This window comes from Hyperolius riggenbachi, chromosome 5 (assembly GCF_040937935.1).
Source record: "Hyperolius riggenbachi isolate aHypRig1 chromosome 5, aHypRig1.pri, whole genome shotgun sequence".
NCBI classification, from domain to species: domain Eukaryota; kingdom Metazoa; phylum Chordata; class Amphibia; order Anura; family Hyperoliidae; genus Hyperolius; species Hyperolius riggenbachi.
The window spans coordinates 336,654,396-336,680,388 of NC_090650.1; the positions used below are offsets into that span (position 1 = coordinate 336,654,396).

The window sequence follows — 25,993 nt, forward strand, 5'->3', positions numbered from 1 at the left end:
ACCCAATATAGCATAGCATCCACTGCAAATAAACACACAATACAAACTGGACCTTGGTACCCACAGCAGCTTGACACAGACTTTACTTTGGCACATCGGCACCCACTGCAAATTAGCACAAACTGGACCTTTGCGTCTTACCACCCACTGCATCTGTGCACCCACTGCATCTTGGCACTTACTGCAGTTTTGCATCTACTAATGCTTAGCAACCACTGCATATTGGCAACCACTGCTTCTTTGCCTGAAAGGTGAATCCATGCCTACATCAGGCTCCACTGTGCCCACACTAATAGTGCGCACCTATGACTGCTGATTTGAGGATGGTGGCACCAAAGAAGTTGGTTGGAAGAAGACACAAAGTCTGCCTGATACTTCTATAAAGGTGTGTGTGTGTGTGTGTGTGTGTGTGTGTGTGTGTGTGTGTGTGTGTGTGTGTGTGTGTGTGTGTGTGTGTGTGTGTGTGGTGGGGGGTTAAGACTGCCTAGTGCTTTCTGGAGAAGGGGTATGACATACACAATTTAGCACGATTTATCGATTAGGGCCCCTTTTTCAAATTTGAGCACCCCCCCTTGAGAATCCTCTGCACGGCCCTGGTCTGCTGGCCGTGTAGAGTGCCATACAGAACCCATACAGAGTGGTTTGTATGCTACCTGTGTCTGCATGGATTATCTCCAGGCCTCCAGTACCTTCCACATCCCAAAGATATACAGATAAGATAACCTGCTTCCCTCTAAAAAAAAAAAAAAAAGCCTAAAGCAACCAGTAATGGGTGGTGGATGGGTAAGGTGGGAGCCTAATGCCTGCCTGACGGTTGTAGCGCAGGAGTTACATAATGCACATACAGTGGTGTAAACTTAGACTAAAGGTGGCCACACACGATACAATAAAACGATCCGATTTTACGTTAATTTAATAAAAACGGTCTCCCGAAAAAAATTTAAAGCTTTCTTTCATTCGACTGAAAAATCCTATCGGATTTCCCATTTTCTTCGATTTTAATCGATCTGGAATGCCAGATATTTTTCTTCTATCTTTCTAAAGATTGTATGGTGTGTGTTGGATTGACAATTTATTAATATACACACTCTAGCAATTTTGTCAGAGTTTCCAATAATTTTTATCATAATTGGGGGAAAAATTGAACATAGGTGTGTGGTACATTGGTCATATTTTTGAAATGTTACAATCAGTCAGAAAAATGTATTGCAATTCTTAAATTGAACAGGTACCGTATTTAAAAAATTGTATGGTGTGTGGCCACCTTTACAGTACCATGTCATTCTAAACTACACCTAGCCACACACCTAGCGATGATGGGCAGATTTGACCAAGAGCAAAATCTCTCTCTGATCAAATCTGATTAGAGAGAGATCTGTCAGCTGCTCATACAACACAGACGATTTCCCTATGAAATCTCTCGGGAATCATCTGAGTCTGCTACTTCTGCCGCTGCCCACCTAGTGTATAAATGTACCCCCCTTTGTATTTTTACATTACTGGTCCTTTGCTCCCACCACTTTGTGCCCATCCCTCTTTGGAACCCCTCACTCTTCCATTAGTGACATACATGCCGCCGGCATATAGCACGTGATGTCACACACCACATGTTATGCACTGGCGATGTGTATACCACTATTGGAAGAGCGCAGGTTTCCGAAGATGGATGGGTACCATGCGGTGGGCAACAAAGGACAGGTGAAATGCACACACTAGGGAGGAGGAGGTGAGGTACATTTATACACTGGGGAAACAGCGACGGGTTTCGTCACTCGTCCCGATATGGCTCGCTGTTACCACTGCGCACACATTCAACCACAACCATCTTGCAGCATGTCCGATCGATACATGCAACCAATTTCGGCTCAAAACTGGTCACATCATCAATCGGGCATGCACTTGGCGGTACCGATTGTCATCCGTTTCGATAATAATTATCGAATTGGATGGTCGATCAAATACCAAGTCAAGAAATGTATGGGAACATTAACGTTACCTCTTACAGTGATTATCACTTTTAATCGCAGGTCCACACAGCCTAAGCATAAGAAAAGACGCAATAAATATCCAAAATTTATTTTATTTCTTTTCATAAAAAACGAACTTAGAAAACACATACATTCCACTCATTCTTCAAGTTGAAGTGAGAGCTGCCCGCAGCGGCGCCCTCTACACGCAGACACATATAAAAATATAGCCATTTACAGTATATTCACATATTTACACAATTATTATATAGATTTCTATAAAAAAAAAGGCCCCGAGGGTTCTTTTGTGCAAGAGATTAGTGAACATGTCTATAACCCTCATTTTCTTTGCACTTCTTCCCATTCATGTAAAACGTCAGTTTTTGCTGTGTGGATAGAAGTAGCATGTGTAGTGTGTAAAGGCACGGGCTCCACTAGGTAGAACTTACATTTGGTTTGATCATTTGTGATTGAGTCTTGTAAGCTTTGATTGTCACAGCAAAAACTGAACATATAAAATTATTTTTGAAGAGGCACCTGAGATTCAGAGGAATGACTAAAAAGAGAAGTGTAGCTATATCCTGAATATGCCAATTCTGCAATGCAAGTATAATCCATTGCTGATTTTGCTTTGCCAAAGAGATCTAAAGCTAACCATATACAAATAGATTTTTGGAAATTCGGGTAAACATCATTCTGACATTGATTCTGACAGATTTTCTCTGGATTCAGTGTTTTTACCAAATCGAACACCTACCCTATTAAAACTGGAGATACTGTATAACTACCTTATGCCTGGTACCATTATGCAATTTCCTGTCAGATTGACAGTCGAATTGATTATTTCCAACAGATCTGATTTCCAATCCTTTTTCTGATTGATTTTGTATAGAAGTGATAGGAAAATTGATCCAAAAACATTCAGAAATTGGATCGGACTTGTTTGAAATAAATCAATTCGACCGTCAATCTGATGGGAAATTGCATTGTGTGTATCAAGCATTAGATTTTCCTGATTGTCTCCAATTTACAAGCACTTTTCATTACCGGCAGCCTGTACACATATACTACAAGTCTGCCTGCTGATTCTCCCCCACTGGCTGTGTGTAACAGGATTACTAATATGTTCTGGGATCTGCACATCAGGTCTGGTAACCAATAATCTGAGCACAGGTGATGGTATTATGTATAACAACAACCTAAATTAGATAAAAGTCCAGTATACTCAGACCCTCAGACAAGCGAGCATACCCATAGCAGTGCATACTGTTGTTATTGTGGCGCGATCTGTAATTCTGATAGGCATTTAAAAAGCAAAATAAGTAATGAAGTATAATTGCTTTGCTGGACATTTGAAGTAGAACTGGCATATTTACATTAGAACTATGCTTATTTTTTAAGTTAAGACATTTATACTTAAGTGTGTTTAACATAACATAACATGAGGCTCTGATCAATGATGCAATATACTTGTATTATTTATTTTACACCTCTTTAAAGATACAGGTGTGACAACCTCAGCATGTACAATATCAGCTGTCATGCCTGGCAAACGACATGCAATTTCCCGTCAGACTGGGCGAATCGATTATTTCCTACAGGTCCGATTTGATTCCTGATCACTTTTTATGATCAATTTTCCCATCACTTCTACCGTATACAAGATCGATCGGAAAATCCGAAATCAGATTGGACCTATTGGAAATAATCAATTCAACCCCGCTGATGGGAATTTGCATGATGTGTACCAGGCATAACACTTTGCTTATACTTACTGTAAACATGCTGCAGTGTGTGCTGAATTCTTCTTGAACAATTAATGCTGACCAACTGCCGCTATAGTTGTAAAGTAATGCCTGGTACACACAATGAGATTTTTTGGCAGATTTACTGCCAGATCAATTATTTCCAACATGTTTGATCTGATTTTGGATCGATTTCCCATAGAGGTGAACGGAAAATCGATTGGAAATCCGATCGGACATGTTGGAAATGATCGATCTAGTATTAACTCTGAGAAAAAAAAATCTCATAGTGTGTACCAGGCATAATTCTGTACACTCATTAAGATCCCTAATTCAAGTCCTGAATAATAAAATCTGCAAACTACAGCTGCTTCTGGCTCATTTCTGTTTTACCATGTCTGTAAATAACTAGCACTGGTGAAAGGATAAACAGCTGTCTGCAAGTTGGATAATATGGCTCAGTAAAGTTAATACGCTATAGGGCTGCGTAGTATACTAGTTAAGGGCTTTGCCTCTGACACAGGACCCCAGGGTTAGCATCTCGGCTCTTCCTATTCAGTAAGCCGCCACCTATTCAGTGAAGAGACCTTGGGCAAGACTCCCTAACACTGCTACTGCCTAAAGAGCGCACCCTAGTGGCAGCAGCTTTGGTGCTTTGAGTCTGCCAGGAGAAAAGCACGATATAAATGTTATATGTCTTGTCTTTATCTTCAGATACAACGGGGTGTATGCACTAGATTGCGTTAAGCAGAATAGCGTGCGTAGTCTTGCGCACGATAAGCAGAGTGTAATACATTGCATGTAAAATATGGCATTTGGCTATACTCATAATGCAGTCAGACTTTATGCACGTTATTCTGCTTACGGCACTATAGTGCATACCCCCTTTCTGTTTTAGATAGGCATTATCTCTTTCTACACAATAGTGACAGAAATAAGCTTCTAGTTTAGAACAGAAGCAAAATCCTATACAAAGGCTAGTAATACGGATTCATTGCATTATTTGACCAGAGCCTAATTTTAAGTTACTTTAAACATACTTTGAGTATAAGCACACTAAATTAAGGCATTGTGAAAGAAAAAAAAAATACTATCCGGTTGAAATGGTTTAGGCAGTAATCTGATTTTTATCGCTGTTGTCATATTGCAAGAGTCATAAAGAGTTGCTTCTTATAAGCCTTCAGCTTTATTGCTGAGGACCTGAAATATCTTGTTCATCTCTCCCAACATTTCATGATAAGACAAGGTCTGCCTTGATTCTTTGGTATACCTTTGGATTGTCCCCAGGCTGTGCAGAAGGAATCCTGGATGAGCTCAGACCTGATTGGTCAGTGTGAAGTCCTGATAGGTGAGCACGAGTGAGCTAACAAAGTCCTGATTGGTCAGTGTGGAAGAGCTCAGAAAGTCCTGATAGGTGAGCGCGAGTGAGCTAAAACAAAGTCCTGATTGGTCACCATGTGTTGACAGCAGGCAGTCAGTGGGTTACACAGCACCCAGACTCCTCATGCTTGTGCAGTAGGGACATTCTGGAAAAAGTTTTGGAACAACTTTTGCATTGATATTTCTTCACATCTGAGTGGGTTTGCAAATGGGCTCTCAGATTTGACCTGTCCGCAAAAGCCCTGTTGCAGTGTGGGCATGAGAATGGCTTTTCTCCTGAAAGAAAAAAAAACATAATACATTTAAAAAGATTAATGGCATATAATCATCCTGTGTCAGTAAAAGAAGCAATGAGGTTTCTTTAAACAATGCAAATAAAATATGAAGACTATAGCGAACCATAAGAAGTTTCCCATCAGTTGAGAGCAGTCAGAGCTACAGTATGTAACATGCTTGCATCAATACACTGCTATATCATAGTTTAACAAAATAACACTGCACGCAGCATACGGTGCATCATCATATTCACAGTCCTTCTGCCCACTGTACTGTTTTACCTGGACACATCCGGCTCAGCAAAAGAATGAACAGAACTGCATAACACTCAGTCATAGGCTTGTTTCTTGGTTGCTAGGTGAAGCATGCATTTTGTTGTGGGCATTGGGAGAAGTTTGGCTCAGGGTGTATTTTGGTGCAAGCTGTGCCAAACCTTTTCATTCAGTTCAACATATTATTTATTGGTGCACTTTTATGATGCATACACACATCCAATTTTGATTGGCCAAACACTGACCGACTTTACCACCTCTATGTAGTATGAGGGTTCACAGATTTTGAAAACTATGAGCATATTGTGTAGGTAAGCTCTCAAACTACAAGGAAGTGGTAAAATCGTCCAATCATTGGCCAAACAAAATTGGACGTGTGTACCAGGCTTTAAGCCTAGTACACTTTCAATTATCATTGACCAATCATTTACCAATTTTACCACCTCCAGAGTATTCTATAACTGTTGATCCTCATACTACATAGAGGTGATAAAATTGGTCAGTGATTGGCCAATCATAATTGAAAGTGTGTACCAGGCTTTCGGGTTAGTTTAGTCTTACTGAAACATTTTGGAAGGTCAGGGTTAGGTGCTGAAAAGAAGGGTTGTTCAGGAGAGAGGATAGTAGAAGGTTAGCCTTTTTAGCAAGTGTTGGAATGTTAGGGTTAGGCACCAACCAGGATAATTAAGTTTAGGTGACATTAAGGGGGGGTTAGCACCAATACGAATTCATCATTTTAGGTTTCAATAAGTATGTTTAGGTGTTAGGACAATAAGGGCTAGGGTTTAGGGCCAATAAGGAGGGTTAGGAACTGACAATTTAAGGTTGGGGCCTGCAGTCGGTAAGGAGGTTTAGAACTACCCATTGACAAGGGTGATGAAGGCTAGGTATTGATAACAAGGATTAGCGTTAGGGGCAGGTAAAAAAGATTTGGGAAAATGCTGAAGAGAAAGTTGAAGCACACACTAAAAATACTTCAAGCCAAGCTACCTAGCAGCATACAATTTTCTTTTACAGCAAGACCTTATAGAACATAAAAAGTTCTACCCAGCAATTCATAACTGAAGCAGACCAACTGTCAGGGGCAGACTATCATTGCCATTTGTAGTTGTAAATTAAAATCAACACAATGGGCTCGATTCACAAAGCGGTGATAACCCAGTTAAAGACTTTAGGCGTGATAACCATTTTTATCATGCCTAAACTCAGTTTAGGCATGATAAGTTTAGGCATGATAAGTTTAGGCATGATAAGTTTAGATAAGTTTAGATCGCATGCAAAGTCCTGCACGCAAAGCAGCGCCATTAAATTCTATGCAAAGTGCACCAGACTTTGCTAGCGCAAAACTTTTGATCAGCTGTGCACTGCGGTGCTAACCCAGTTGGTGCTTAAACTTATCACGCCTAAAAACTTATCACACCTAAACTTATCATGCCTAAACTTATCACACCTAAACTTATCACACCTAAACTTATCATGCCTAAACAGAGTTTAGGCGTGATAAAGGGCTTTTCACCACGGTGCTAACTGTTAGCACCGCTTTGTGAATCAGGCCCCATGTGCAAACTTCAGACCATAATAGGCAGAGCAAGCTTAGATACTACTTTATGGTACATAGGTAAAGTGTGTTACTATTTATGGATAACTGGGCAGAAAATGCCAGTTGAGAGTTACAGTTAGGTGTGCAATAAGTGCACCTGTGCTGGTCTGAGGGACTGGACATAGCGGATCTTAAAGAGAGTTGTTATCCACTACAAAGAGTTACATTTAATCAATATATTTCCAATCACATGGGTAAAATCAGGACTTGTGGAGCTTTCATAAGTTAAGTGACATTAGGGACATTAATTCACCATAAAAATGAAGACGATTGAACGGTATGTTCTCCACACTTCTGCAATTCTTCTGGTATAGAGTCTGCATAACGTTACGCAACTATATATTCCACACTTTTACCTCTAGAGAAACAAGCAATCAATGCATCTAGTAAGGCTTTTGCCTGCTGTTACCTGTGTGAGTTCTGATGTGTCCTTGCAATAGCCATGGTCTGGAGAAAGCCTTTCCACAGATCTTGCACACACAGGGTAACGTGTGAGTCCTGATGTGCATCTTTAGAGCCCCCAGACTCACGTACTCCTTTTCACAGTACTTGCAGCTGAACGATTTCCTAGCCTGAGCATCACAGTGCAGCTGCTTGTGCTTGGCCAAGCCGGAGAACGTGGAGTAGGTCTTGCTGCACAGGCTGCACTGAAACTTTTCCACCTCTATGGCATGGGGGTCAGAAAGTTTGGATTGGATCCTCTCCTCCTCATCGCTGATGGGACTCTCAGAGCCACTGTGGTCTTTAGATGAGGTGTCAGACTGAGGAGGTGGACTGCCCCGTCCTAGTGATGGAGGGTATCCTGACAGGGGTGACAGGTCTCCGGGAAGGGTAGGGGGGAGCAGGCTAGTCCACACTGTGATAGGGCTGTAGGCCACTGAGCTGAGGATGTCTGCCTGAGGGATCATCGACACGGGGTATCGTTCATAGAGGAATGGAGAGATGATCACTAGAGGAGGGAGGGAACAAATAAAACAATAAGACACAAGTAGTAGTGACAGTGAAAAATGATTCTAAAGCTCAAGTAGAATAACAAAAAAATGAATGGAGACATGAGCACTAGAAGATGAAAACAAAAAATAAACTCAAGTAGTAGTGCCTGAATAGTGAGATCTAATCGATGTATCCCAGAAAGAACAATGTACATAGAATTCAGAACACATCACCAGTGAGATCAGTGAAAAGTATTATAAATGTATTATATGAAAAAGGATCAGGACATGGAATAGTATAGATGAAGAAAACTGCCAGTTGCAACATAATAGCCTTCTAACCGGAAAGTTACCACTTGTGAACAAGTTCCACAGTAAAGAAAGTACTGAGGTCCTTATACTGTGCAGCAGTCCCAGGGTTGCGCTAGGTGACTTGTGCCAGTTACCTGTGTGATTGTCCAGCTCTCCATAATTCGGCTTTTTGGAGGAGTTAAAGTGTTTCTTGACCAGGAAGGATCGTGGCATTTTCAGTAATGAGGAGGCTGGCCAGCCAGATGTGAGAGCTTTGGAGTAACGGTTTGCACAACGCCCAGCCCAGCTGCCTGCTCCCTATAGCATGGTGCGAGCGCTATAGAGTGAGAGAGTCCATGCACTGGAGAACACTGGCACTGCGTGGACTTCTTGCAAAGTGCTGTAAATAGCTACTAGTCAAGTGCAGGAGGGGAGGGAGCTCGCAGACTCCTCCAATCGTTTCCTAAATAGCTCCAAGCCATCTCACACATCCAGCACGCTTTCTTGGGAGGGTTTTTGGGTGAAGGATCCAATCATTTGGCTAAAGCAGACGCTGTCTCAAGTTTCAGATCCTCCCAATGGGATAGCTCTGGATGGAGAAGACTAGGCTTGTCTCTTGGGGCTGTCAGAAAAGTGCATTGGTCGACGTGCTGACGCTTCTGGCTGTACTGGCTCACGGATGATGGATGAGGAAATTCACTTTACTCCGGACTCCTGAAACTTCAGCCGATCACTGCCCTTTGCTCATTCACATTATCAGTGCTGTGCTACAGTAACATACAGTACACTGTATGTCTTGTTTGCTGAAGGTTATTATTATTATTCATTTATAAAGCTCCAACATATTCTGTGGCGCTGTATGTAAGAAACAAACCAACAAATAATATTTTCATTTTTTTCTATTTTGCTAATGCCTGCCTTTACTATCAGAATTACAGACTGTGTTAAAGGCAAGCACATTAATTGCAGCGTAGTAGATTTGGGTGCAGTCGGCGCTACCATAGACCATAATAGGAATTAAGGTTATAGCGGCGCACAGTTACTAACTTTGGCGCCGTCAGAAGACGGAGCTGAAGTTACTTTTAAAACACTGTAATTTGGCCACCAGCAACAGCTGGAAGCCAAATTACATCATTCCCCACCATCCACATGGACCTGGAGGGGGAAGTGTAATGAACACTGCCGGGACTTGTGTAGGAGCAGGGTAAGCCGTGTATCGGCTGTATCCTGCGCCCAAGGCTCCCGGCGGCGATTTCTCTCGTGCCCGTTAAAGGGATCCTGAGCAGAGAAATAGAATGGAAATCGGAACTTACCTGGGACTTTTTCCATCCCCCCGTAGCCTGCAAAGTTCCTCGACGTCCTCTGGATCCCCTCCGTGGTCCTGCTGGTGACTCCGTTAGATGCTTACGGCTATAGGCGTGTGATCGAGCCAGGTGAGTGGAAGGGCAGCGCATGAACTGTTGCGCACAACTGCGGCCAGAGTCGCGCACCTAACGGAGCCACCAGCCAGAGCACAGAGAAGGAACTTCCAGGCTATGGGGGGCTGGAGGAAGCCCCAGGTAAGTTCAGATTTCCATTTTGTTCCTCTGCTCATGGTACTTTTCATTGCAGAAGGGAAGTAATTCTTCCCTCTCAACATTCACCTGTCACTATGGTTGTGTAGTACATTAGGAATCCTTCTAGTGGGAAGCAAGTGTAGTGCCTGTGGCAGCATAGAGCTAGTTCAGACTTGGGTGATTTTGGGGGTTTTCAGCGCTTTGCTGACCGCCATAGATCAGACAGCAAAGAGCTGAGTCCGCGTATTTTGATGCAAGTATACACACTGCAGCATGCGTTACAATTTGTTTAAAATCGTAAAAGTGCTGCATTCAGCATTGTTGGAGTGATCGCGATGCATTTTCGGGATCAAACAAAATCCTAGAGCACAATCCAGGGGTGTAGCAATAGGGGTTGCAGATGTCTCAATCGCACCGGGGCTCCTGGGACAGTAGGGCCCTCCCTCAACCCCTCAGTATTAGCTCTTTATTTTGTCCTGCTTGTAATGATCACTTCTATAAATGCTTTAATAATCAATTATCATGAACAAGCTGTTTCCCATCCCCTTCTTGCACCCACTAGGAGCGATTTCTGATCGCTAGTGATTTGTAAAAGCTCTTGCTAATGCAATGCTATGGGGGATTTTATAAAATCACATCGCTCAAGTGGGATCACACCCATAGCATTGCATTAGCAAGAGTTTTCAAATCGCAAAGTGCTCAGAAAATCGCTCCTAGTGGGTTTCTGGCCTAACACTGTGTTGTCCTTGGCAGGTGTTGGTGCGTCGTATCAATTGTTATGTATAGAGTGCTTGTGGGGAGCCCCATGTAAAACTCGCACCGGGGCCCACAGCTCCTTAGCTACGCCACTGGCACAGGCGCTGTACAATTACATTACAAATTGCATTTTGTGATTGCAAATGTGAACCAATCGCAAATTTGCGGCATGAAGTTTTGCATTTACATCATGATTTGCAATTCTCGTTTAATAGAATGAGAATCACAACGCAATGGCCCCCGATATGCTGCATGCAGCGAATTTGCCACAGGGATGTTCACACTAGGGGATACACAGCACATTGTCCAGGGCTGCAGGCTGTGATCACAGGGCTGCCCACACTGGGGGATATATGACACTTTGTCATCTGTCCAGGGCTGCAGGCTGCGATCACCCCAGGGCTGCATGCACTGGGGATACACGGCATTTTGTCATCCATCCAGGGCTGCTGGCTTTGTTCAGCACAGGGCCGCATACACTGGGGGATACATGGCACATTGTCATCTGTCCAGGGCTGCAGGCTGCGATCACCACAGGGCCGCATACACTGGAGGATACATGGCACATTGTCATCTGTCCAGGGCTGCAGGCTGCGATCACCACAGGGCCACATACACTGGGGGATACATGGCACATTGTCATCTGTACAGGGCTTCAGGCTGCGATCACCACAGGGCCACATACACTGGGGGATACATGGCACATTGTCATCTGTCCAGGGCTGCAGGCTGCGATCACCACAGGGCCACATACACTGGGGGATACACGGCATTTTGTCATCCATCCAGGGCTGCTGGCTTTGTTCAGCACAGGGCCGCATACACTGGGGGATACATGGCACATTGTCATCTGTCCAGGGCTGCAGGCTGCGATCACCACAGGGCCGCATACACTGGGGGATACATGGCACATTGTCATCTGTCCAGGGCTGCAGGCTGCGATCACCACAGGGCCACATACACTGGGGATACATGGCACATTGTCATCTGTCCAGGGCTGCAGGCTGCGATCACCACAGGGCCACATACACTGGGGGATACATGGCACATTGTCATCTGTACAGGGCTTCAGGCTGCGATCACCACAGGGCCACATACACTGGGGGATACATGGCACATTGTCATCTGTCCAGGGCTGCAGGCTGCGATCACCACAGGGCCACATACACTGGGGGATACATGGCACATTGTCATCTGTCCAGGGCTTCAGGCTGCGATCACCACAGGGCCACATACACTGGGGGATACATGGCACATTGTCATCTGTCCAGGGCTGCAGGCTGCGATCACTACAGGGCCACATACACTGGGGATACATGGCATGTTGTCATCTGTCCAGGGCTGCTGGCTTTGTTCACCACAGGGCCGCATACACTGGAGGCTGCACGGCACATTGTCACTCGTCAGGGCTGCAGGCTGTGATCACCACAGGGCTGCATTTACTGGGGATACACAACACATTGTCATCCGTCCAGGGCTGCAGGCTGTGATCACAACTGGGCTGCATACACTGGGGATACACGGCACTTTGTCACCTGTCCAGGGCTGCAGGCTGCGATCACCATAGGGCTGCTTATACTGAGGCATACACAGCACTTTGTCATCTGTCCAGGGCCACAGGCTGTGATCACCACAGGGCTGCCGACACTGGGGGGATACACGGCACTTTGTCACCTTTCCAGGGCTGCAGGCTGCGATCATCATAGGGCTGCTAATACTGAGGCATACACAGCACTTTGTCATCTGTCCAGGGCCACAGGCTGTGATCACAACTGGGCTGCATACACTGGGGATACATGGCGCTTTGTCATCTGTCCAGTGCTGCAGGCTGTGATCACCACAGGCCTGCTCACACTGGGGATACATGGCACTTTGTCACCTGTCCAGGGCTGCAGGCTGCGATCACCATAGGGCTGCTAATACTGAGGCATACACAGCACTTTGTCATCTGTCCAGGGATGCAGGCTGTGATCACCACAGGGCTGCCGACACTGGGGGATACACACAGGCCTGGCCGATCCATGATGCCAAGTGAGGCGTCTTCCTCAGGCAGCACCAAGTCTGGGGACAGCGCCAGGCTGGCCGTGGTGGGGGGCCAGGTCAGCAGGAGGAGGTAGCAGTGCAGGAAGGAGGATTAGGCACACAGCGGTGGGGAGGGAGGCCAGGGACCAGGTCAGCAGGAGGAGGTAGCAGTGCAGGAAGGAGGATTAGGCACACAGCGGTGGGGAGGGAGGCCAGGGACCAGGTCAGCAGGAGGAGGTAGCAGTGCAGGAAGGAGGATTAGGCACACAGCGGTGGGGAGGGAGGCCAGGGACCAGGTCAGCAGGAGGAGGTAGCAGTGCAGGAAGGAGGATTAGGCACACAGCGGTGGGGAGGGAGGCCAGGGACCAGGTCAGCAGGAGGAGGTAGCAGTGCAGGAAGGAGGATTAGGCACACAGCGGTGGGGAGGGAGGCCAGGGACCAGGTCAGCAGGAGGAGGTAGCAGCGCAGGAAGGAGGATTGGGCACACAGCGGTGGGGAGGGAGGCAAGACCCCTCTCACCTGGGGCTCCCCTTCCCCGCTCCTCCCTCCAGATATGACAGCATCATGAGCGTCAGGGATTGAATTCAGGCAGCGGGCGGGGAATTAATTACCTCTTCCTTCCATGTTCCAGGCGTCGAAGCGTGGCAGGCGTGCGTGTCACAGGTCTCCTTCTTCAATGCCGCCCACTGCGTACAGTAAGTAGTGCACAGTGGGTGGCATTGAAGAATGTGCACGACAATGTGTATAGTGTGAACCAGACCTAAGTGGCTTCCTACCTTGCTTCGCAGCACTTTAGTCCGAGGAGTGAATCCCAGTTCCCCCTGGGTCTACTTACCTCAGGACGGGAAAGCCTCTGGATCCTAATGAGGCTTCACATCCTCTTCTGCCCCTGAACACTGGTAAGGTAAATATTTATCTACCACTGGCTAAGAAGGAAATAGCCTAGCCTGATGCAGCCAACTCACGCCTGCGCAGTAGAGCGGACCCGATTGGGCTCGGCTAGTTCTGCCTGAGCCTGAAAGCCACTACTGTGCCTGCTCTGGAGACAGGGAAGGTGAATATTGCAGGTGCTACTGTGCCAGCTCCACAGCTGACATCCTTATTGGCTCAGCTGTGTTTTCGAAGGACCCAGCCCAGTGCTATATGAATGGAAAATAATAACTACTGATTGTTTTAATACACGTTTTTTCATAAGTTTTTCTCTCAGTAGGCATTTATTATCTTCTCAGATAGCACTGTCCAGGTTTGAACAGCATAATCGTAATTTTTGCAGTCACATTATTCATTTTAACAATTAAATTAACCCCTTTCAGCACTGCACAAAACTCTGTTGTAAAATAGTGACAGCACAAAAAGTCTGTCTTTTAACATAACCATTTACCATTCATGAATTGTACTGGAGAAAAGGCAGACAATAACCCTATTAATGATAATGAATTGAGAGTGTGAACACTTCTGTAGTTCTGCAGTTCTGCAACACTAATAAGCACCTATTCTGTTTTATGAGAGGAACCGACTACACTGGATCAAAAAGCACAAACAATGCATGAAGAGTATCACTTCCAGCGTTCTGGGGAAAAATCCGGTAATTGCACCAGCAGAGTCGCATGAGTTCACTGATGAAAATGGATCACATTTTTCTTTTGCACTTGCTTTGGTATTTCCCAGATTAAGAAGTTATGCAGCCTGACAGTAAACTAATGCAGAGCAAGTTGTGACACATTACAGGAGTGTTTCCTTTCATGTTTCCATTCCAGCACCTGTCGCAGAGGAGGTCGGGGTGGTCTCTGAGGAGCGCAGTCATGCTTATTCTTTCAGCAAATCACCGGAGATCTGTCAGGTACTGAGAGACTGCAAATGACCAGAAAGGACAGCTCAGAAGATACTCAGCATTTTATCAGGGCAGCAAAAGTCAAGCCAAGCTGAACCAAGATGCACTTGAACTTGTAGAACTTGTAGAATGTGGAAAGTAGAGCAAGAAAAAATATATCTGTATATATACGGTGTATGTGTATGTATAAATCTGTGCTTTGCACGGCACACAGAAGCATTTACACCAGTTTCTGCTCTCTGTGGAGCTTCAGTTAGCCATACATCTAGCGATGATGGGCAGATTCCACCAAGAGACAAATCTCTCTCTAATCGAATCTGATTAGAGAGAGATCTGTCGGCTGCTCATACAACACAGGCCGATTCCCAATCAATTTCACACTGAAATTGATCCAGAATCGGCCTTCTGATGCCCCGTGCGCCGCCTTTTCCAGCCCGACGCTGTCCACTTAATGTTCAATGTGCCCCCTCCCCGGTGCCCAGTGCACTATACATTGCTCTGGGCACAGTCCATACACTCGCCCCACGAGTAACATCAGCACGTGACGTAACACGTGCGACATCGTGCACACCGGCAACCACGTGGGGCCAGAGCCGGATTAAGACAAGCCTGAGCCCCAAGCAGAGCAGTGGCATTGGGCCCCTTGCTACTGAAAAAGTGATCAGGCATGTGGATAATCTAAGTCAAGCAGGTGACAGAAGACTGCAGGGAATTATACTCACAATGTCACCAACTGCTTTTGAAGATGGGTGGCTCCGTACTGCGCATGCGTGAGTGCTAAGGAGTTCATGCACAGTATAGAGCCACTCATTTTCAGAAGCACCTGGAGGGCATGAGTGCATCTGCTTCCGAAGCCTTGCGATTGCTCCTGGAGGTGGCAAATTTGAATAGGGAACAGCGCTGGAATGAGGAGACCAAGAAAGGAGAGGGAAGGGTCTATAAGATCCTGAGCCGTCCCTCTCCATAGGTGAGTATGTGACTTTTTTAAGGGATACCAGATGCGAACTAAGTAGGAAATATGGGGGGGAGCAGGCATGTGCTGTTCTCCTCTCTGCCCCTCCGATCCTACCTAAATGTCCCCCAGCAACCTCTTCACCAAAGTCAGGCATTAGTGCGCAGGCACTGGCCAGGCTGCATGCATCCTACGGTGCAATGCCGGGAGCGCCCTTCGCGTGACATACAGTCCTGGCCAGAAGTTTTATGACTGTCAAAAATATTAGTTTTCACAAAGTTTGCTGCTAAACTGCTTTTAGATCTTTGTTTCAGTTGTTTATGTGATGTACTGAAATATAATTATAAGCACTTCATACGTTTCAAAGGCTTTTATTGACAACTAGCTGATTGCCCGGCGTTGCCCGGGTATGTATTTGGCTGGTGTTGGCTCCGCCTACTTTTTCTAACCCTAACACACAATTACTCACTGACCAAGTTTGTGAGCTTTGCGGTCTTTGGTATCAATAATCTGCATTGAAATGAAACAAATCTGATTGGGTGTGTGTGGCTCCACCCCCTTTTCTGAATTTGAACCCGTCACCCAATAACCAACTGTACCAGGTTTGAGGCCTGTGCCATTAACAGTTCAAGAATGGTAGCAATTAAATATTCCCCTTGAAAAACAACAGGTGAAGTTTGATTCACTTTTGTAGGCTCCACCCACTTTTCTGAATATTAATTTCAGTCACCCAGTGACCAACTGGGCAAAGTTTAAAAACCCTGCCATTAACAGAATGGCTGCAGTTTACATTTTCTCAGTGAAATTTGTATTTGTCTTCACCCACTGATGACCCGGCGTTGCCCGGGTATGTATTTGACTTTCTAACCCTAACGCACAAACACTCAATGACCAAGTTTGTGAGCTTTGGGGTCCTTGGCATCAATAATTTGTATATTCCCATAGAAATTAAACAAATCAGATAGGCTGTTTGTGGCTCCACCCCTCTCCAGCATTTGAACCCCAGTCAACCAATGACCAGCTGTAGCAGGTTTGAGGCATCTGCTATTAACAGTGTAAAAATGGCAGCAATTTAAATATTCCACTTGAAAATCAACAGGTGAATTTTGATTGGCTACTATAGGCTCCACCCACTTCCCTGAATATTAATCTCAGTCACTCAGTGACCATCTGGGCAAAGATTGGGAACCCTGAAATAAACAGAAGGGCTGCAGTTTACACTTTTCCAGTGAAATTTGTTTTTGGCTCCGCCCACTTTTTGTAACCTGGACACAAAGTCACTACTCAATGCCCAAGTTTGTGAGTTTTGGGGTCCTTGGCATCAATAATTTGTATTTTCCCATTAAATAAAACAAATCTGATTCACTGTTTGTGGCTCTGTCCCCTTTTCTGAATTTGAACCCCAGTGACCCAATGACCAACTGCACCAGGTTTGAGGCTTGTGCCATTAACAGTGCAAAAATGGCAGCAATTTTAATATTCTCCTTGAAAAGTGACATGTGATTTTTGATTGGCATTTTTAGGCTCCACCCACTTTTCTGAATATTAATCCCAGTCACCCGGTAACCAGCTATGCTAAGTTTGAGAACCCTGCCATTAACAGTGAAGACGGGCTGCAGTTTACAATTTCCCAGAAAAATCTGTTTTTAACTCCACCCACTTTTTGTAACCTTGACACACAGTCACTACTCAATGACCAAGTTTGTGAGCTTTTGGGTTCCTGGCATCAAAATTGTGCTAATATAAGCAGTTTATCCAGCAAAGAAATCTGGCTGTTTTTGGCTCCGCCCCTTTACTGAATTTGAACCCCAAACACTTAAAGGGAACCTGAAGTGAGTAAAATTATTTAAAATAAACACATGACGTCGCTGCAAATGAATATTACATACTTACCTCACTGTCAGTTCCTCTCAGAAGCTCACCATTTTCTCCTTACAGTGATCACTTCCAGTTCTGACAATATTTTGTCAGAACTGAAATATACCAGTTGCTGTCAGTTATATATCAGCAGCTGTCAGTTACAACTGAATGTACAAGGTAATGTCCATGTTTCCCTATGGCTCAAGTGAGCGATATTACAGTTTAACAGTGTGATGAGCAGGAAGCTGTTATGGGGTAATGGCCATTTTTAAAATGGAGGACGGAGAATTCCATTGATCACAGTGGACAAATGGGACACGGGAGAGGAGAAAGAGATTGGGGAGTAGACTGCACGGGAGGTAAGTATGACCTGTGCATGTTTATTTTGACTTTTTATTTTCAGTTCAGGTTCTCTTTAACGACCGACTGTAGCAGGTTTGAGGCCTCTGCTATTAACAGTGTTAGAATGGCTGCAGTTTCAACATTCCCCTTGAAAATCAATAGGTGAATTTTGATTGGCTCTTGTAGGCTCCACCTACTTTTCCGAATATTAATTCTAGTCACCCAGTGACCAACTGTGTGAAGTTTGAGAACCCTGCCATTAACAGTGTAAGAAAAGCTGCAGTTTACATTTCCCCATGTAAAAAGTTAGTTGTTTTTGGCTCTGCCCACTATTTCTAATCTTGACATACAGTCACTTAATGACCAAGTTTATGAGCTTTGGCATCAATAAGTTGCATTTCACCATTGAAATTAAACAAATCTGATTGGCTGTTTTTGGCCCGCTCCTTTCAGAATTTAATCCCCAGTCTCCCAGTGACTGACTGTAGCAGATGTTAGGCCTCTGCCATTAAGAGTGCATGAATGTCAGCAATGTAAATATTCCCCTTGAAAATCAAAAGGTGAATTTTGATTGGCTGCTGTAGGCTCCACCCACTTTTCTGAATATTAGTCCCAGTCACCCAGTGGCCAACTGTGTCACGTTTGAGAACCCTGCCAATAACAGAATGGCTGAAATCAATCTAACAAATCTGATTGGCTGTTTGTGGCTCCACCCCTATAGTGAATTTGGACCCCAGTCACCCAATGACTGACTGTATCAGGTTTGAGGCCTCTGCCACTAACAGTGTAAGAATGGTAGCAATGTGAATATTCCCCTTGAAAATCAATAGGTTCATTTTGATTGGCTGTTGTAGGCTCCACCCACATTTCTGAATATTCATCTCAGTCACCCAGTGGCCAATTGTGTAAAGTTTGGGAACCCTGCAATGTAAAAAATGAAGTTGTTGGCACTGCCCACTTTTTCTAACCTTGACATACAGTCACTCAATTATCAAGTTTATGAGCTTTGGGGTCCTTGGTATCAATACTTTGTATATTCCCATTGAAAAATAAACAAATCTGGCTGTTTGTGGCTCCGCCCCCTTCCTGAATTTGGACCCTAGTCACCCAGTGTCCAACTGTACCAGGTTTGAGGCATCTGCTTTTACCAGTATAAGAGAATGGTAGCAGATGAAATATTCCCTTTGAAAATCAAAAGGTGAATTTGTATTGGCTGTTGTAGGCTCCACCCACCTTCCAAAATCTTAATCTGTCACCCAATGACCAACTGTGCAAAGTTTGAGAACCCTGCCATTAACGGTGTAAGAATGGCTGCAGTTTATATTTTCCCAGTAAAAGTTGTTTTGGCTCCACCCACTTTTTGTAACCTTGACACACAGTCACTCAATGACCAAGTTTGTGAGCTTTCAGGTTCCTGGCATCAAAAATGTGTGAATGGAAGCAGTTTATCCACTAAGGAAATCTGATTGGCTGTATGTGGCCCCGCCCCTTTAGTGAATTTGGACCCTAGTTACCCAATGACCGACTGTAGGAAGTTTGAAGCCTCTGCCATTAACAGTGTAAGAATAGCAGCAGTTTAAATATTCCCTTTGAAAATCAATAGGTGAATTTTGATTGGCTGTTGTAGGCTGAGCTCCACCCATTTTCTTGAATCTTAATCACATTCACCCAGTGACCAAGTGCGCCAAGTTTGAGAACCCTGCGATTAACAGTCTAAGAATGGCTGCAGTTTACATTTTCCCATTTAAAATGAACGGCTGAAATTTGATTGGCTGTTTAATGCTCCGCCCACTTTTCCTGGATTTGTAACCTCGGTCACCAAGTGACCAACTGTGCCAAGTGTGGGGACTTTGGCTTGATTACTGTGAGAATGGCAGCCTTTTACATTTTTTCCATTGACTTGAATGGGTGGAATCTGATTGGCTGTTTGTAGCTCCGCCCACATGTGCAGGGGGGCCGCGAGACCCCCAGAACATATCATCCCAGGTAGTAAGTGATCTGTGTACCAAGTTTCGTTCAAATCGGTCAAGCGGTTTTCGCGTGATCGCGGCACATACACACACACACACATACACACACACACACATACATACATACATCCGATTTTATATATATAGATTACATGAGATTTATGCAAAGAGTCAGTATTTGCAGTGTTGATCCTTCTTTTTCAGGACCTCTGCAATTTGACTGGGCATGCTCTCAATCAACTTCTGGGTCAAATCCTGACTGATAGCAACCCATTCTTTCATAATCACTTCTTTGAGTTTCTCAGAATTAGTTGGTTTTAGTTTGTCCACCCACCTCTTGAGGAATGGCCACAAGTTCTCAATGGAATTAAGATCTGGGGAGTTTCCAGGCCATGGACCCAAAATGTCAACGTTTTGGTCCCAGAGCCACTTAGTTATCACTTTTGCCTTATGACACGATGCTCCATCGTGCTGAAAAATGCATTGTTCTTCACAGGGGTCTAGTCCTGGAAAAAGAAGTGAGTGGACTCACCTTAAAAACTTCTGCGCCCGCGATGCACCAAAAATGGGCGTGGTTAAGCATAGCATGGGCGTGGTCATGGGTGGGGCCAAATATACATGGCCTTAGCAGTAGTATAAAAGGTCTGCCAGGGGAAGTTTGAGCTCTGTCGTAGTGTATCCTCAAAAAGTAGATGTAATCTGACAGCATTTCACCAAAAATACACATAATCTGGCAGAGGTTCCTCCAAAATACAGATAATATGGCAGTGGTTCCCCCAAAATAGACAATCTGGCAGCAGCAGTTCCCCCAACATACACATAATCTGGAAGCAGTTCCCCAAAATACGTGAAACCTGGTAGTGGATCACCCAAAATACACGTAACACCCACAATACATGTAATCTGGCATCAGCGGTTCCCCAAAAATACAGATCTGACAGCAGTTCCCCAAAATAGGTACTCACAGTATAGCTAGCCAGATCTATAGGTGTCCCCAGTATAAGTAGCCATGTGTATAGTTGTCCCCAGAATAGGTGGCCAGATGTAGAGATGTCACCAGAATAGGTAGCCAGGTGTATAGATGTCCTTAGAATAGGTGGTCAGGTGTATAGATATTCCCAGAATAGGTAGCCAGGTGTATAGATGTCCCCAGAATAGGTAGCCAGGTCTATAGGTGTCCCCAGTATAGCCAGTTGTATAGGTGTCTGCAGTATATGTAGCGAGGTGTATAGGTGTCTCCAGTATATGTAGCCAGGTGTATAGGTGCCCCCAGCATAGCCAGGTGTATAGGTGTCCCCAGTATAGCCAGGTGTATAGGTGTCCGCAGTATATGTAGCCAGGTGTATATGTGCCCAGTATATGTAGCCAGGTGTATAGGTGTCCCCAGTATATGTAGCCAGGTGTATATGTGCCCAGTATATGTAGCCAGGTGTATAGGTGTCCCCAGTATATGTAGCCAGGTGTATAGGTGTCCCCAGTATAGCCAGGTGTCCCCAGTATATGTAACCAGGTGTTCAGGTGTCCCCAGTATAGCCAGGTGTATAGGTGTCCACAGTATATGTAGCGAGGTGTATCGGTGTCTCCAGTATATGTAGCCAGGTGTATAGGTGCCCCCAGTATAGCCAGGTGTATAGGTGTCCGCAGTATATGTAGCCAGGTGTATATGTGCCCAGTATATGTAGCCAGGTGTATAGGTGTCCCCAGTATATGTAGCCAGGTGTATAGGTGTCCCCAGTACATGTAGCCAGGTATATATGTGCCCAGTATATGTAATCAGGTGTATTTGTCCCCAGTATATGTAGCCAGGTGTATAGGTGTCCCAGTATAGCCAGGTGTATAGGTGTCCCCAGTATAGCCAGGTGTATAGGTGTCCCCAGTATATGTAGCCAGGTATATATGTGCCCAGTATATGTAGCCAGGTGTATAGGTGTCCCCAGTATATGTAGCCAGGTGTATAGGTGTCACCAGTATAGCCAGGTGTATAGGTGTCCCCAGTATATGTAGCCAGGTGTATAGGTGCCCCCAGTATATGTAGCCAGGTGTATAGGTGTCCCCAGTATATGTAGCCAGGTGTATATGTGCCCAGTATATGTAGCCAGGAGTATAGGTGTCCCCAGTATAGCCAGTCTATAGGCGTCCCCAGAATAGGTAGCCAGGTGTCCCCCTAGCTGGAGGGGAGCAGCGCAGTGCAGAGGAGCATTGTGCACAGCGTGGGGAAGGGTGGAAGTTTCCCCCCCCTTCCCTCACCTAGGGGCTCCTCTTCCTGGCTCTCCCCTCCACAACGATTGCGCCGGTGGCTGGCAGCGGTGGCTGGCAGCGGGCATCAGTGGGCGAGACTTGCCGGAACACTGCAGGAGGTAAGTCCCGCACACTGATGCCCGCTGCCAGCCACCGCCGCCAGCCACCGCCGCAATCGTTAAGGAGGGGAGAGCCAGGAAGAGGAGCCCCAAGGTGAAGGAAGGGGGGTGAGACGTCCACCCTTCCCTATACTGTGCACAATGCTCCTCTCCACTGCGCTGCTCCCCTCCAGGGTGCTAGGGTGGACGACATCCACTCTCCAAAAAAAGTGAGTGGACGTCGTCGTCCCGCGTTCACGCAGGACTCGACCCCTGGTTCTTCACCAAACTGTTGTTGGATTGTTGGGAGAAGTTGCTGTTGGTTTTGGTACTATTCTTTATTCATGGCTGTGTTTTTTGGCAAAATTGTGAGTGAGCCCACTCCCTTGGATGAGAAGCAAACTTTTGGCCAGGACTGTAGCTGTGATGTCATGCGCATGCGCTCCAAGCCGCAGGCATGCACTGTAGGACGCATGCAGGCTGGCCAATGCCTGCGCACTAATGTCAGTGAAGAGGTTGCCGGGGGCATTTAGGTAGGAAAGGAGGGGCAGAGAGGAGAGCGGCGGGCATCAGAACAGTTTCCAGAACATGCCCCCCCCCCCCCCCCCGTTTTTCCTACTTAGTTCGCATTTGGTGTCCTTTAAGTGGCTTCAGACTTGCATTAAAAAGGAGTATGCCAAGAAACTATTATACCTTGATGATAACTGTCCATGGCAACTCAACAGAAAAAAAATACAGCCTCTCCCCTTTCACACTGTTCACCATACCTCCCGGCTGGCTGCTTCACTTTTCCTAGTAACTTTTGGGCAGGTTATTGATGGGACCATCCCGTCCTGAGCAATCAGCTGGAGAATGGAGATGATTTTTTTCACTTGAGTTGGCACATGGCACTGTCCCTGCAAGTGTCTGTGTGCCTTTCTCTTTGAAGTTGGAAGAGGGAAGATAACATTAGCAGCAGAAGCAGCTCCCAGGGGGGGTCAGAAGTTCAGAGACAGGAGAGACTGCAATACACTCCAGCAGTTTGTTTGTCCTTGGTGTGTGAGTGCAGCATAGGTAGCAGTCTTCTGCGGGCCCCCTGTTCAGAGCAGAGCAAGTTGCAGGGAGGCAGCCCAGACAGAAGTCCTGTGAAGATGCTAATGAACTTTCACAGCAGTTGGGGCCGGGCTGGCTGTGTTCAGCGTGCAGGCAGGCACACACAGACAGCTACGTATTGCTGCTCTCTCTCCCAGCGAATTTGAGGTTGACAGCTGGGCCCTCTGAATGATGTATGTCCCACCAGGGCCCCATGCAGCTGCCTGAGGTGCCTGGTGGGTAATCCGGCCCTGCGTGGGGCACGTGTCAAGGTGGGGCGCGTGTATGGACGGAGGACAGTTAACCTCCCTGGCGGTACGCAGTTATGAGGCTGCAGGGAGGGATTTTTGGAATAAATCTTGTTTTAAACTTCATAGCTAGCACTAGGCTAGCTACCTGTGGCCCCCAAGTCCCCCGGCACCTATCTGCTCCCCCCAATCGCCGCCGGCAACACTCACCCGTCCACGATCCCGCGAGAGCCGCAGCTTCCCAATTAGCTTCAGTCATCGCTATGGTGATGATCGGACATGACGTCATGCGCAGTCCCGATCCTCCCCATAGAGAAGCCTGGAGCTGATCGGGAGGCTGCGCCATCGCGGGATCCCTGGGGGGTGTGTATTGCGGTGGGGATCGGGGGGAGAGCGGAGGCACTTGGGGGGCATAGGTAGCTAGCCAAGTGCTAGCTGAAGACTGTGGAATAAATTTTAATTAAAAAATCCTCCCTAGGCCATGCGATCCCCTGTGGCGGCTTGCCCGACACTGTGTCGGGTATACCGCCATGGAGGTTAATGTATAGTGCCAATTGTAATAGAGTCAGATGAAAGATCGGCACTAAATGCTGGATTGGCCAACCCTCTGGGGGGTCCTTAACATTTACTCACTGTGCCTCCGGCTTTGGAGATTCAATTGTGTAACAATAAGTAGAAGGAAACCGGGCACCAGCTGAATGCAAATGCTAATTTATTCCATCCCGTCCAGTGACAGACACCATAAATCAGGCACACGGTCTAACAGCCGTTTCGCAAGCTAAGATGCTTGCTTCCTCAGAGACCAACTAGTGCCGTTATGACAACATACATATATACATAAACATAATACAAGTAATTGAGCAGAGAGAGGGAGGGAGGGACTCACCCACGCCGCTTCCGGCCTGTTACCGAGCAATTGCCTACTCGGCACTACTGCTCCGAGCCCCCAGCGCGCACCGCAAGTTGGGCCCGCCCCTTCCGGGGTCCGGGCGAATGGGAGATTTCCTCCAGTCACGTCACGGTTCCAAAGTCCAGTCCCGTGACGTCATCCAATCTCGCGTGCTCTCCACTGGGGGTATCAACAAGCCGGGTTCTGCGTCTCACGCTGGTCTGTTTCCATAGCAGCGTAACGCAGCCGGCTGGGTCTTCCCATCCTCCTGCAATAGACAATGAAAGAGAAAAAAAGAAAACAAAAGAAGACATATTAAAAAACTTTAAACATCAGAAAAATTTACAAATTAGAATTTAAAACCAAAGATTAGAGGTCTAAGTCTGCAAATAGCATCTTTATATGCTTTAAAACTTTCTAGTATATAAAAAGTGTTGTAACACCCTTATGACAGCCTATTTTAATAAAGTGCTTAATTCTAATGTACTACATGGTACTAGCAACCAGGAGAGGGTTCATAGGACTAGCAACTGATAATTGATAAACAGGAGGTGAGCCCCCATTACCAACCAATGAAGATTAGGGGGGAGGGGGGGGGGGGGCCGCGGGCCACACTCCAGTTTTAACGTTAGCTAAAGATTGTAAAACAAACTGGCACGGTGGGACATGGCAGGGGCATATGCCCCTTTATTCAGGATGTTCTAGTGGCGGTCCAGGAAGCAATGAAGCTCATTCCGCTCATTAAGTCCCATACCTCCACATGCCTCAGTGATTGAAATTAATTTTGCCTCTTCCCTCCGTAACAATTTTTCCCTGTCTCCACCCCTATGTGGTACATCCACCCACCTTAAACCAAAAAAACGTAGACAGTCTGCATTGCCAGCATGTTCATCCCTAACATGGGAGATCAACCTGGTGGCTCCTTTTCCTGTCACAATTGAATGGAAATGCGCCTGGAACCGTGTACACATTTGTCTCGTCGTTTCGCCAATATAGTAACGGCCACAGGGACAGACCACTGCATACACCACAAATTTTGATCTGCAGTGCATAAATTCCTTGATTTTTAAAATCACACCTCCCAAATGGACCGATTTCCCCGGGACAAACTGGTTACAGTGCATACAATTATGACATTTGAAGTTGCCCACCGGGCGAGCTCTCTCAAGCCAATTCTGTTCACGAGGCGTTCTGAACTCACTATGCATCAGGATGTCCCCTATCGTTCGTGCCCTACGAAAGGATACCAATGGTCTGTCCCCCACCACCGACCCCAACTCAGGACTCTCTCTCAGTTGGGACCAATTCTTATAAATGCTCGTTTTTATTTTTTCTGCCATAGGGGAGTAACTAAATACAAAGGGAACTAATTGGTTGCGACTCTCTACCCTAGTCCCCCTGTTAGTTCCTCTTTCTCCCTTCCCCCTAAGCAGCTTCTCCCGGGTCCAACCATTGGCTCTATTATAGGCTTGGACTAGGAGGGGGGCTGGATATCCTCTCGCCAATAATCTACAGCCCAGATCTTTGCTCTGTTCCTCAAAATCACTTTGTTTACTATTATTCCTCTTTAACCGGAGGAATTGGCTATAGGGGATCGAGTCCAGGACATGTCGTGGGTGGTAGCTGGAATACAACAGAATGGAGTTTGTGGCAGTACTTTTTCTAAAACCTTTGCTTAAAAGTTTTCCATTTTCTGG

General features: G+C 45.9%; 1 protein-coding gene across 1 annotated transcript; it reads right to left on the reverse strand.

The window, feature by feature from the left end:
- Positions 1 to 2,060: 2,060 nt before the first annotated feature.
- LOC137518913 (zinc finger protein SNAI2) lies at positions 2,061 to 8,901 on the reverse strand. Its single transcript, XM_068237365.1, has 3 exons — positions 8,619 to 8,901; positions 7,650 to 8,189; positions 2,061 to 5,368 (listed from the first exon to the last, which is right to left on the reverse strand). The coding sequence occupies exons 1-3, from the start codon at positions 8,695 to 8,697 to the stop codon at positions 5,187 to 5,189; spliced, it is 801 nt and encodes a 266-aa protein (XP_068093466.1). The 5' UTR covers positions 8,698 to 8,901; the 3' UTR covers positions 2,061 to 5,186.
- Between the last annotated feature and the right edge of the window lie 17,092 nt (positions 8,902 to 25,993).

What these genes read in the sequence shown, in the direction of transcription:
- LOC137518913 (XM_068237365.1), bottom strand. Translation starts at nt 8,697, where the DNA reads ATGCCACGATCCTTCCTGGTCAAGAAACACTTTAACTCCTCCAAAAAG. An exon ending in AGAGCTGGACAATCACACAG is followed by an intron (nt 8,190 to 8,618) that starts GTAACTGGCACA and finishes TCCCTCCTCTAG; the next exon opens with TGATCATCTCTCCATTCCTC. An exon ending in ACACATCAGAACTCACACAG is followed by an intron (nt 5,369 to 7,649) that starts GTAACAGCAGGC and finishes TTTTTCTTTCAG; the next exon opens with GAGAAAAGCCATTCTCATGC.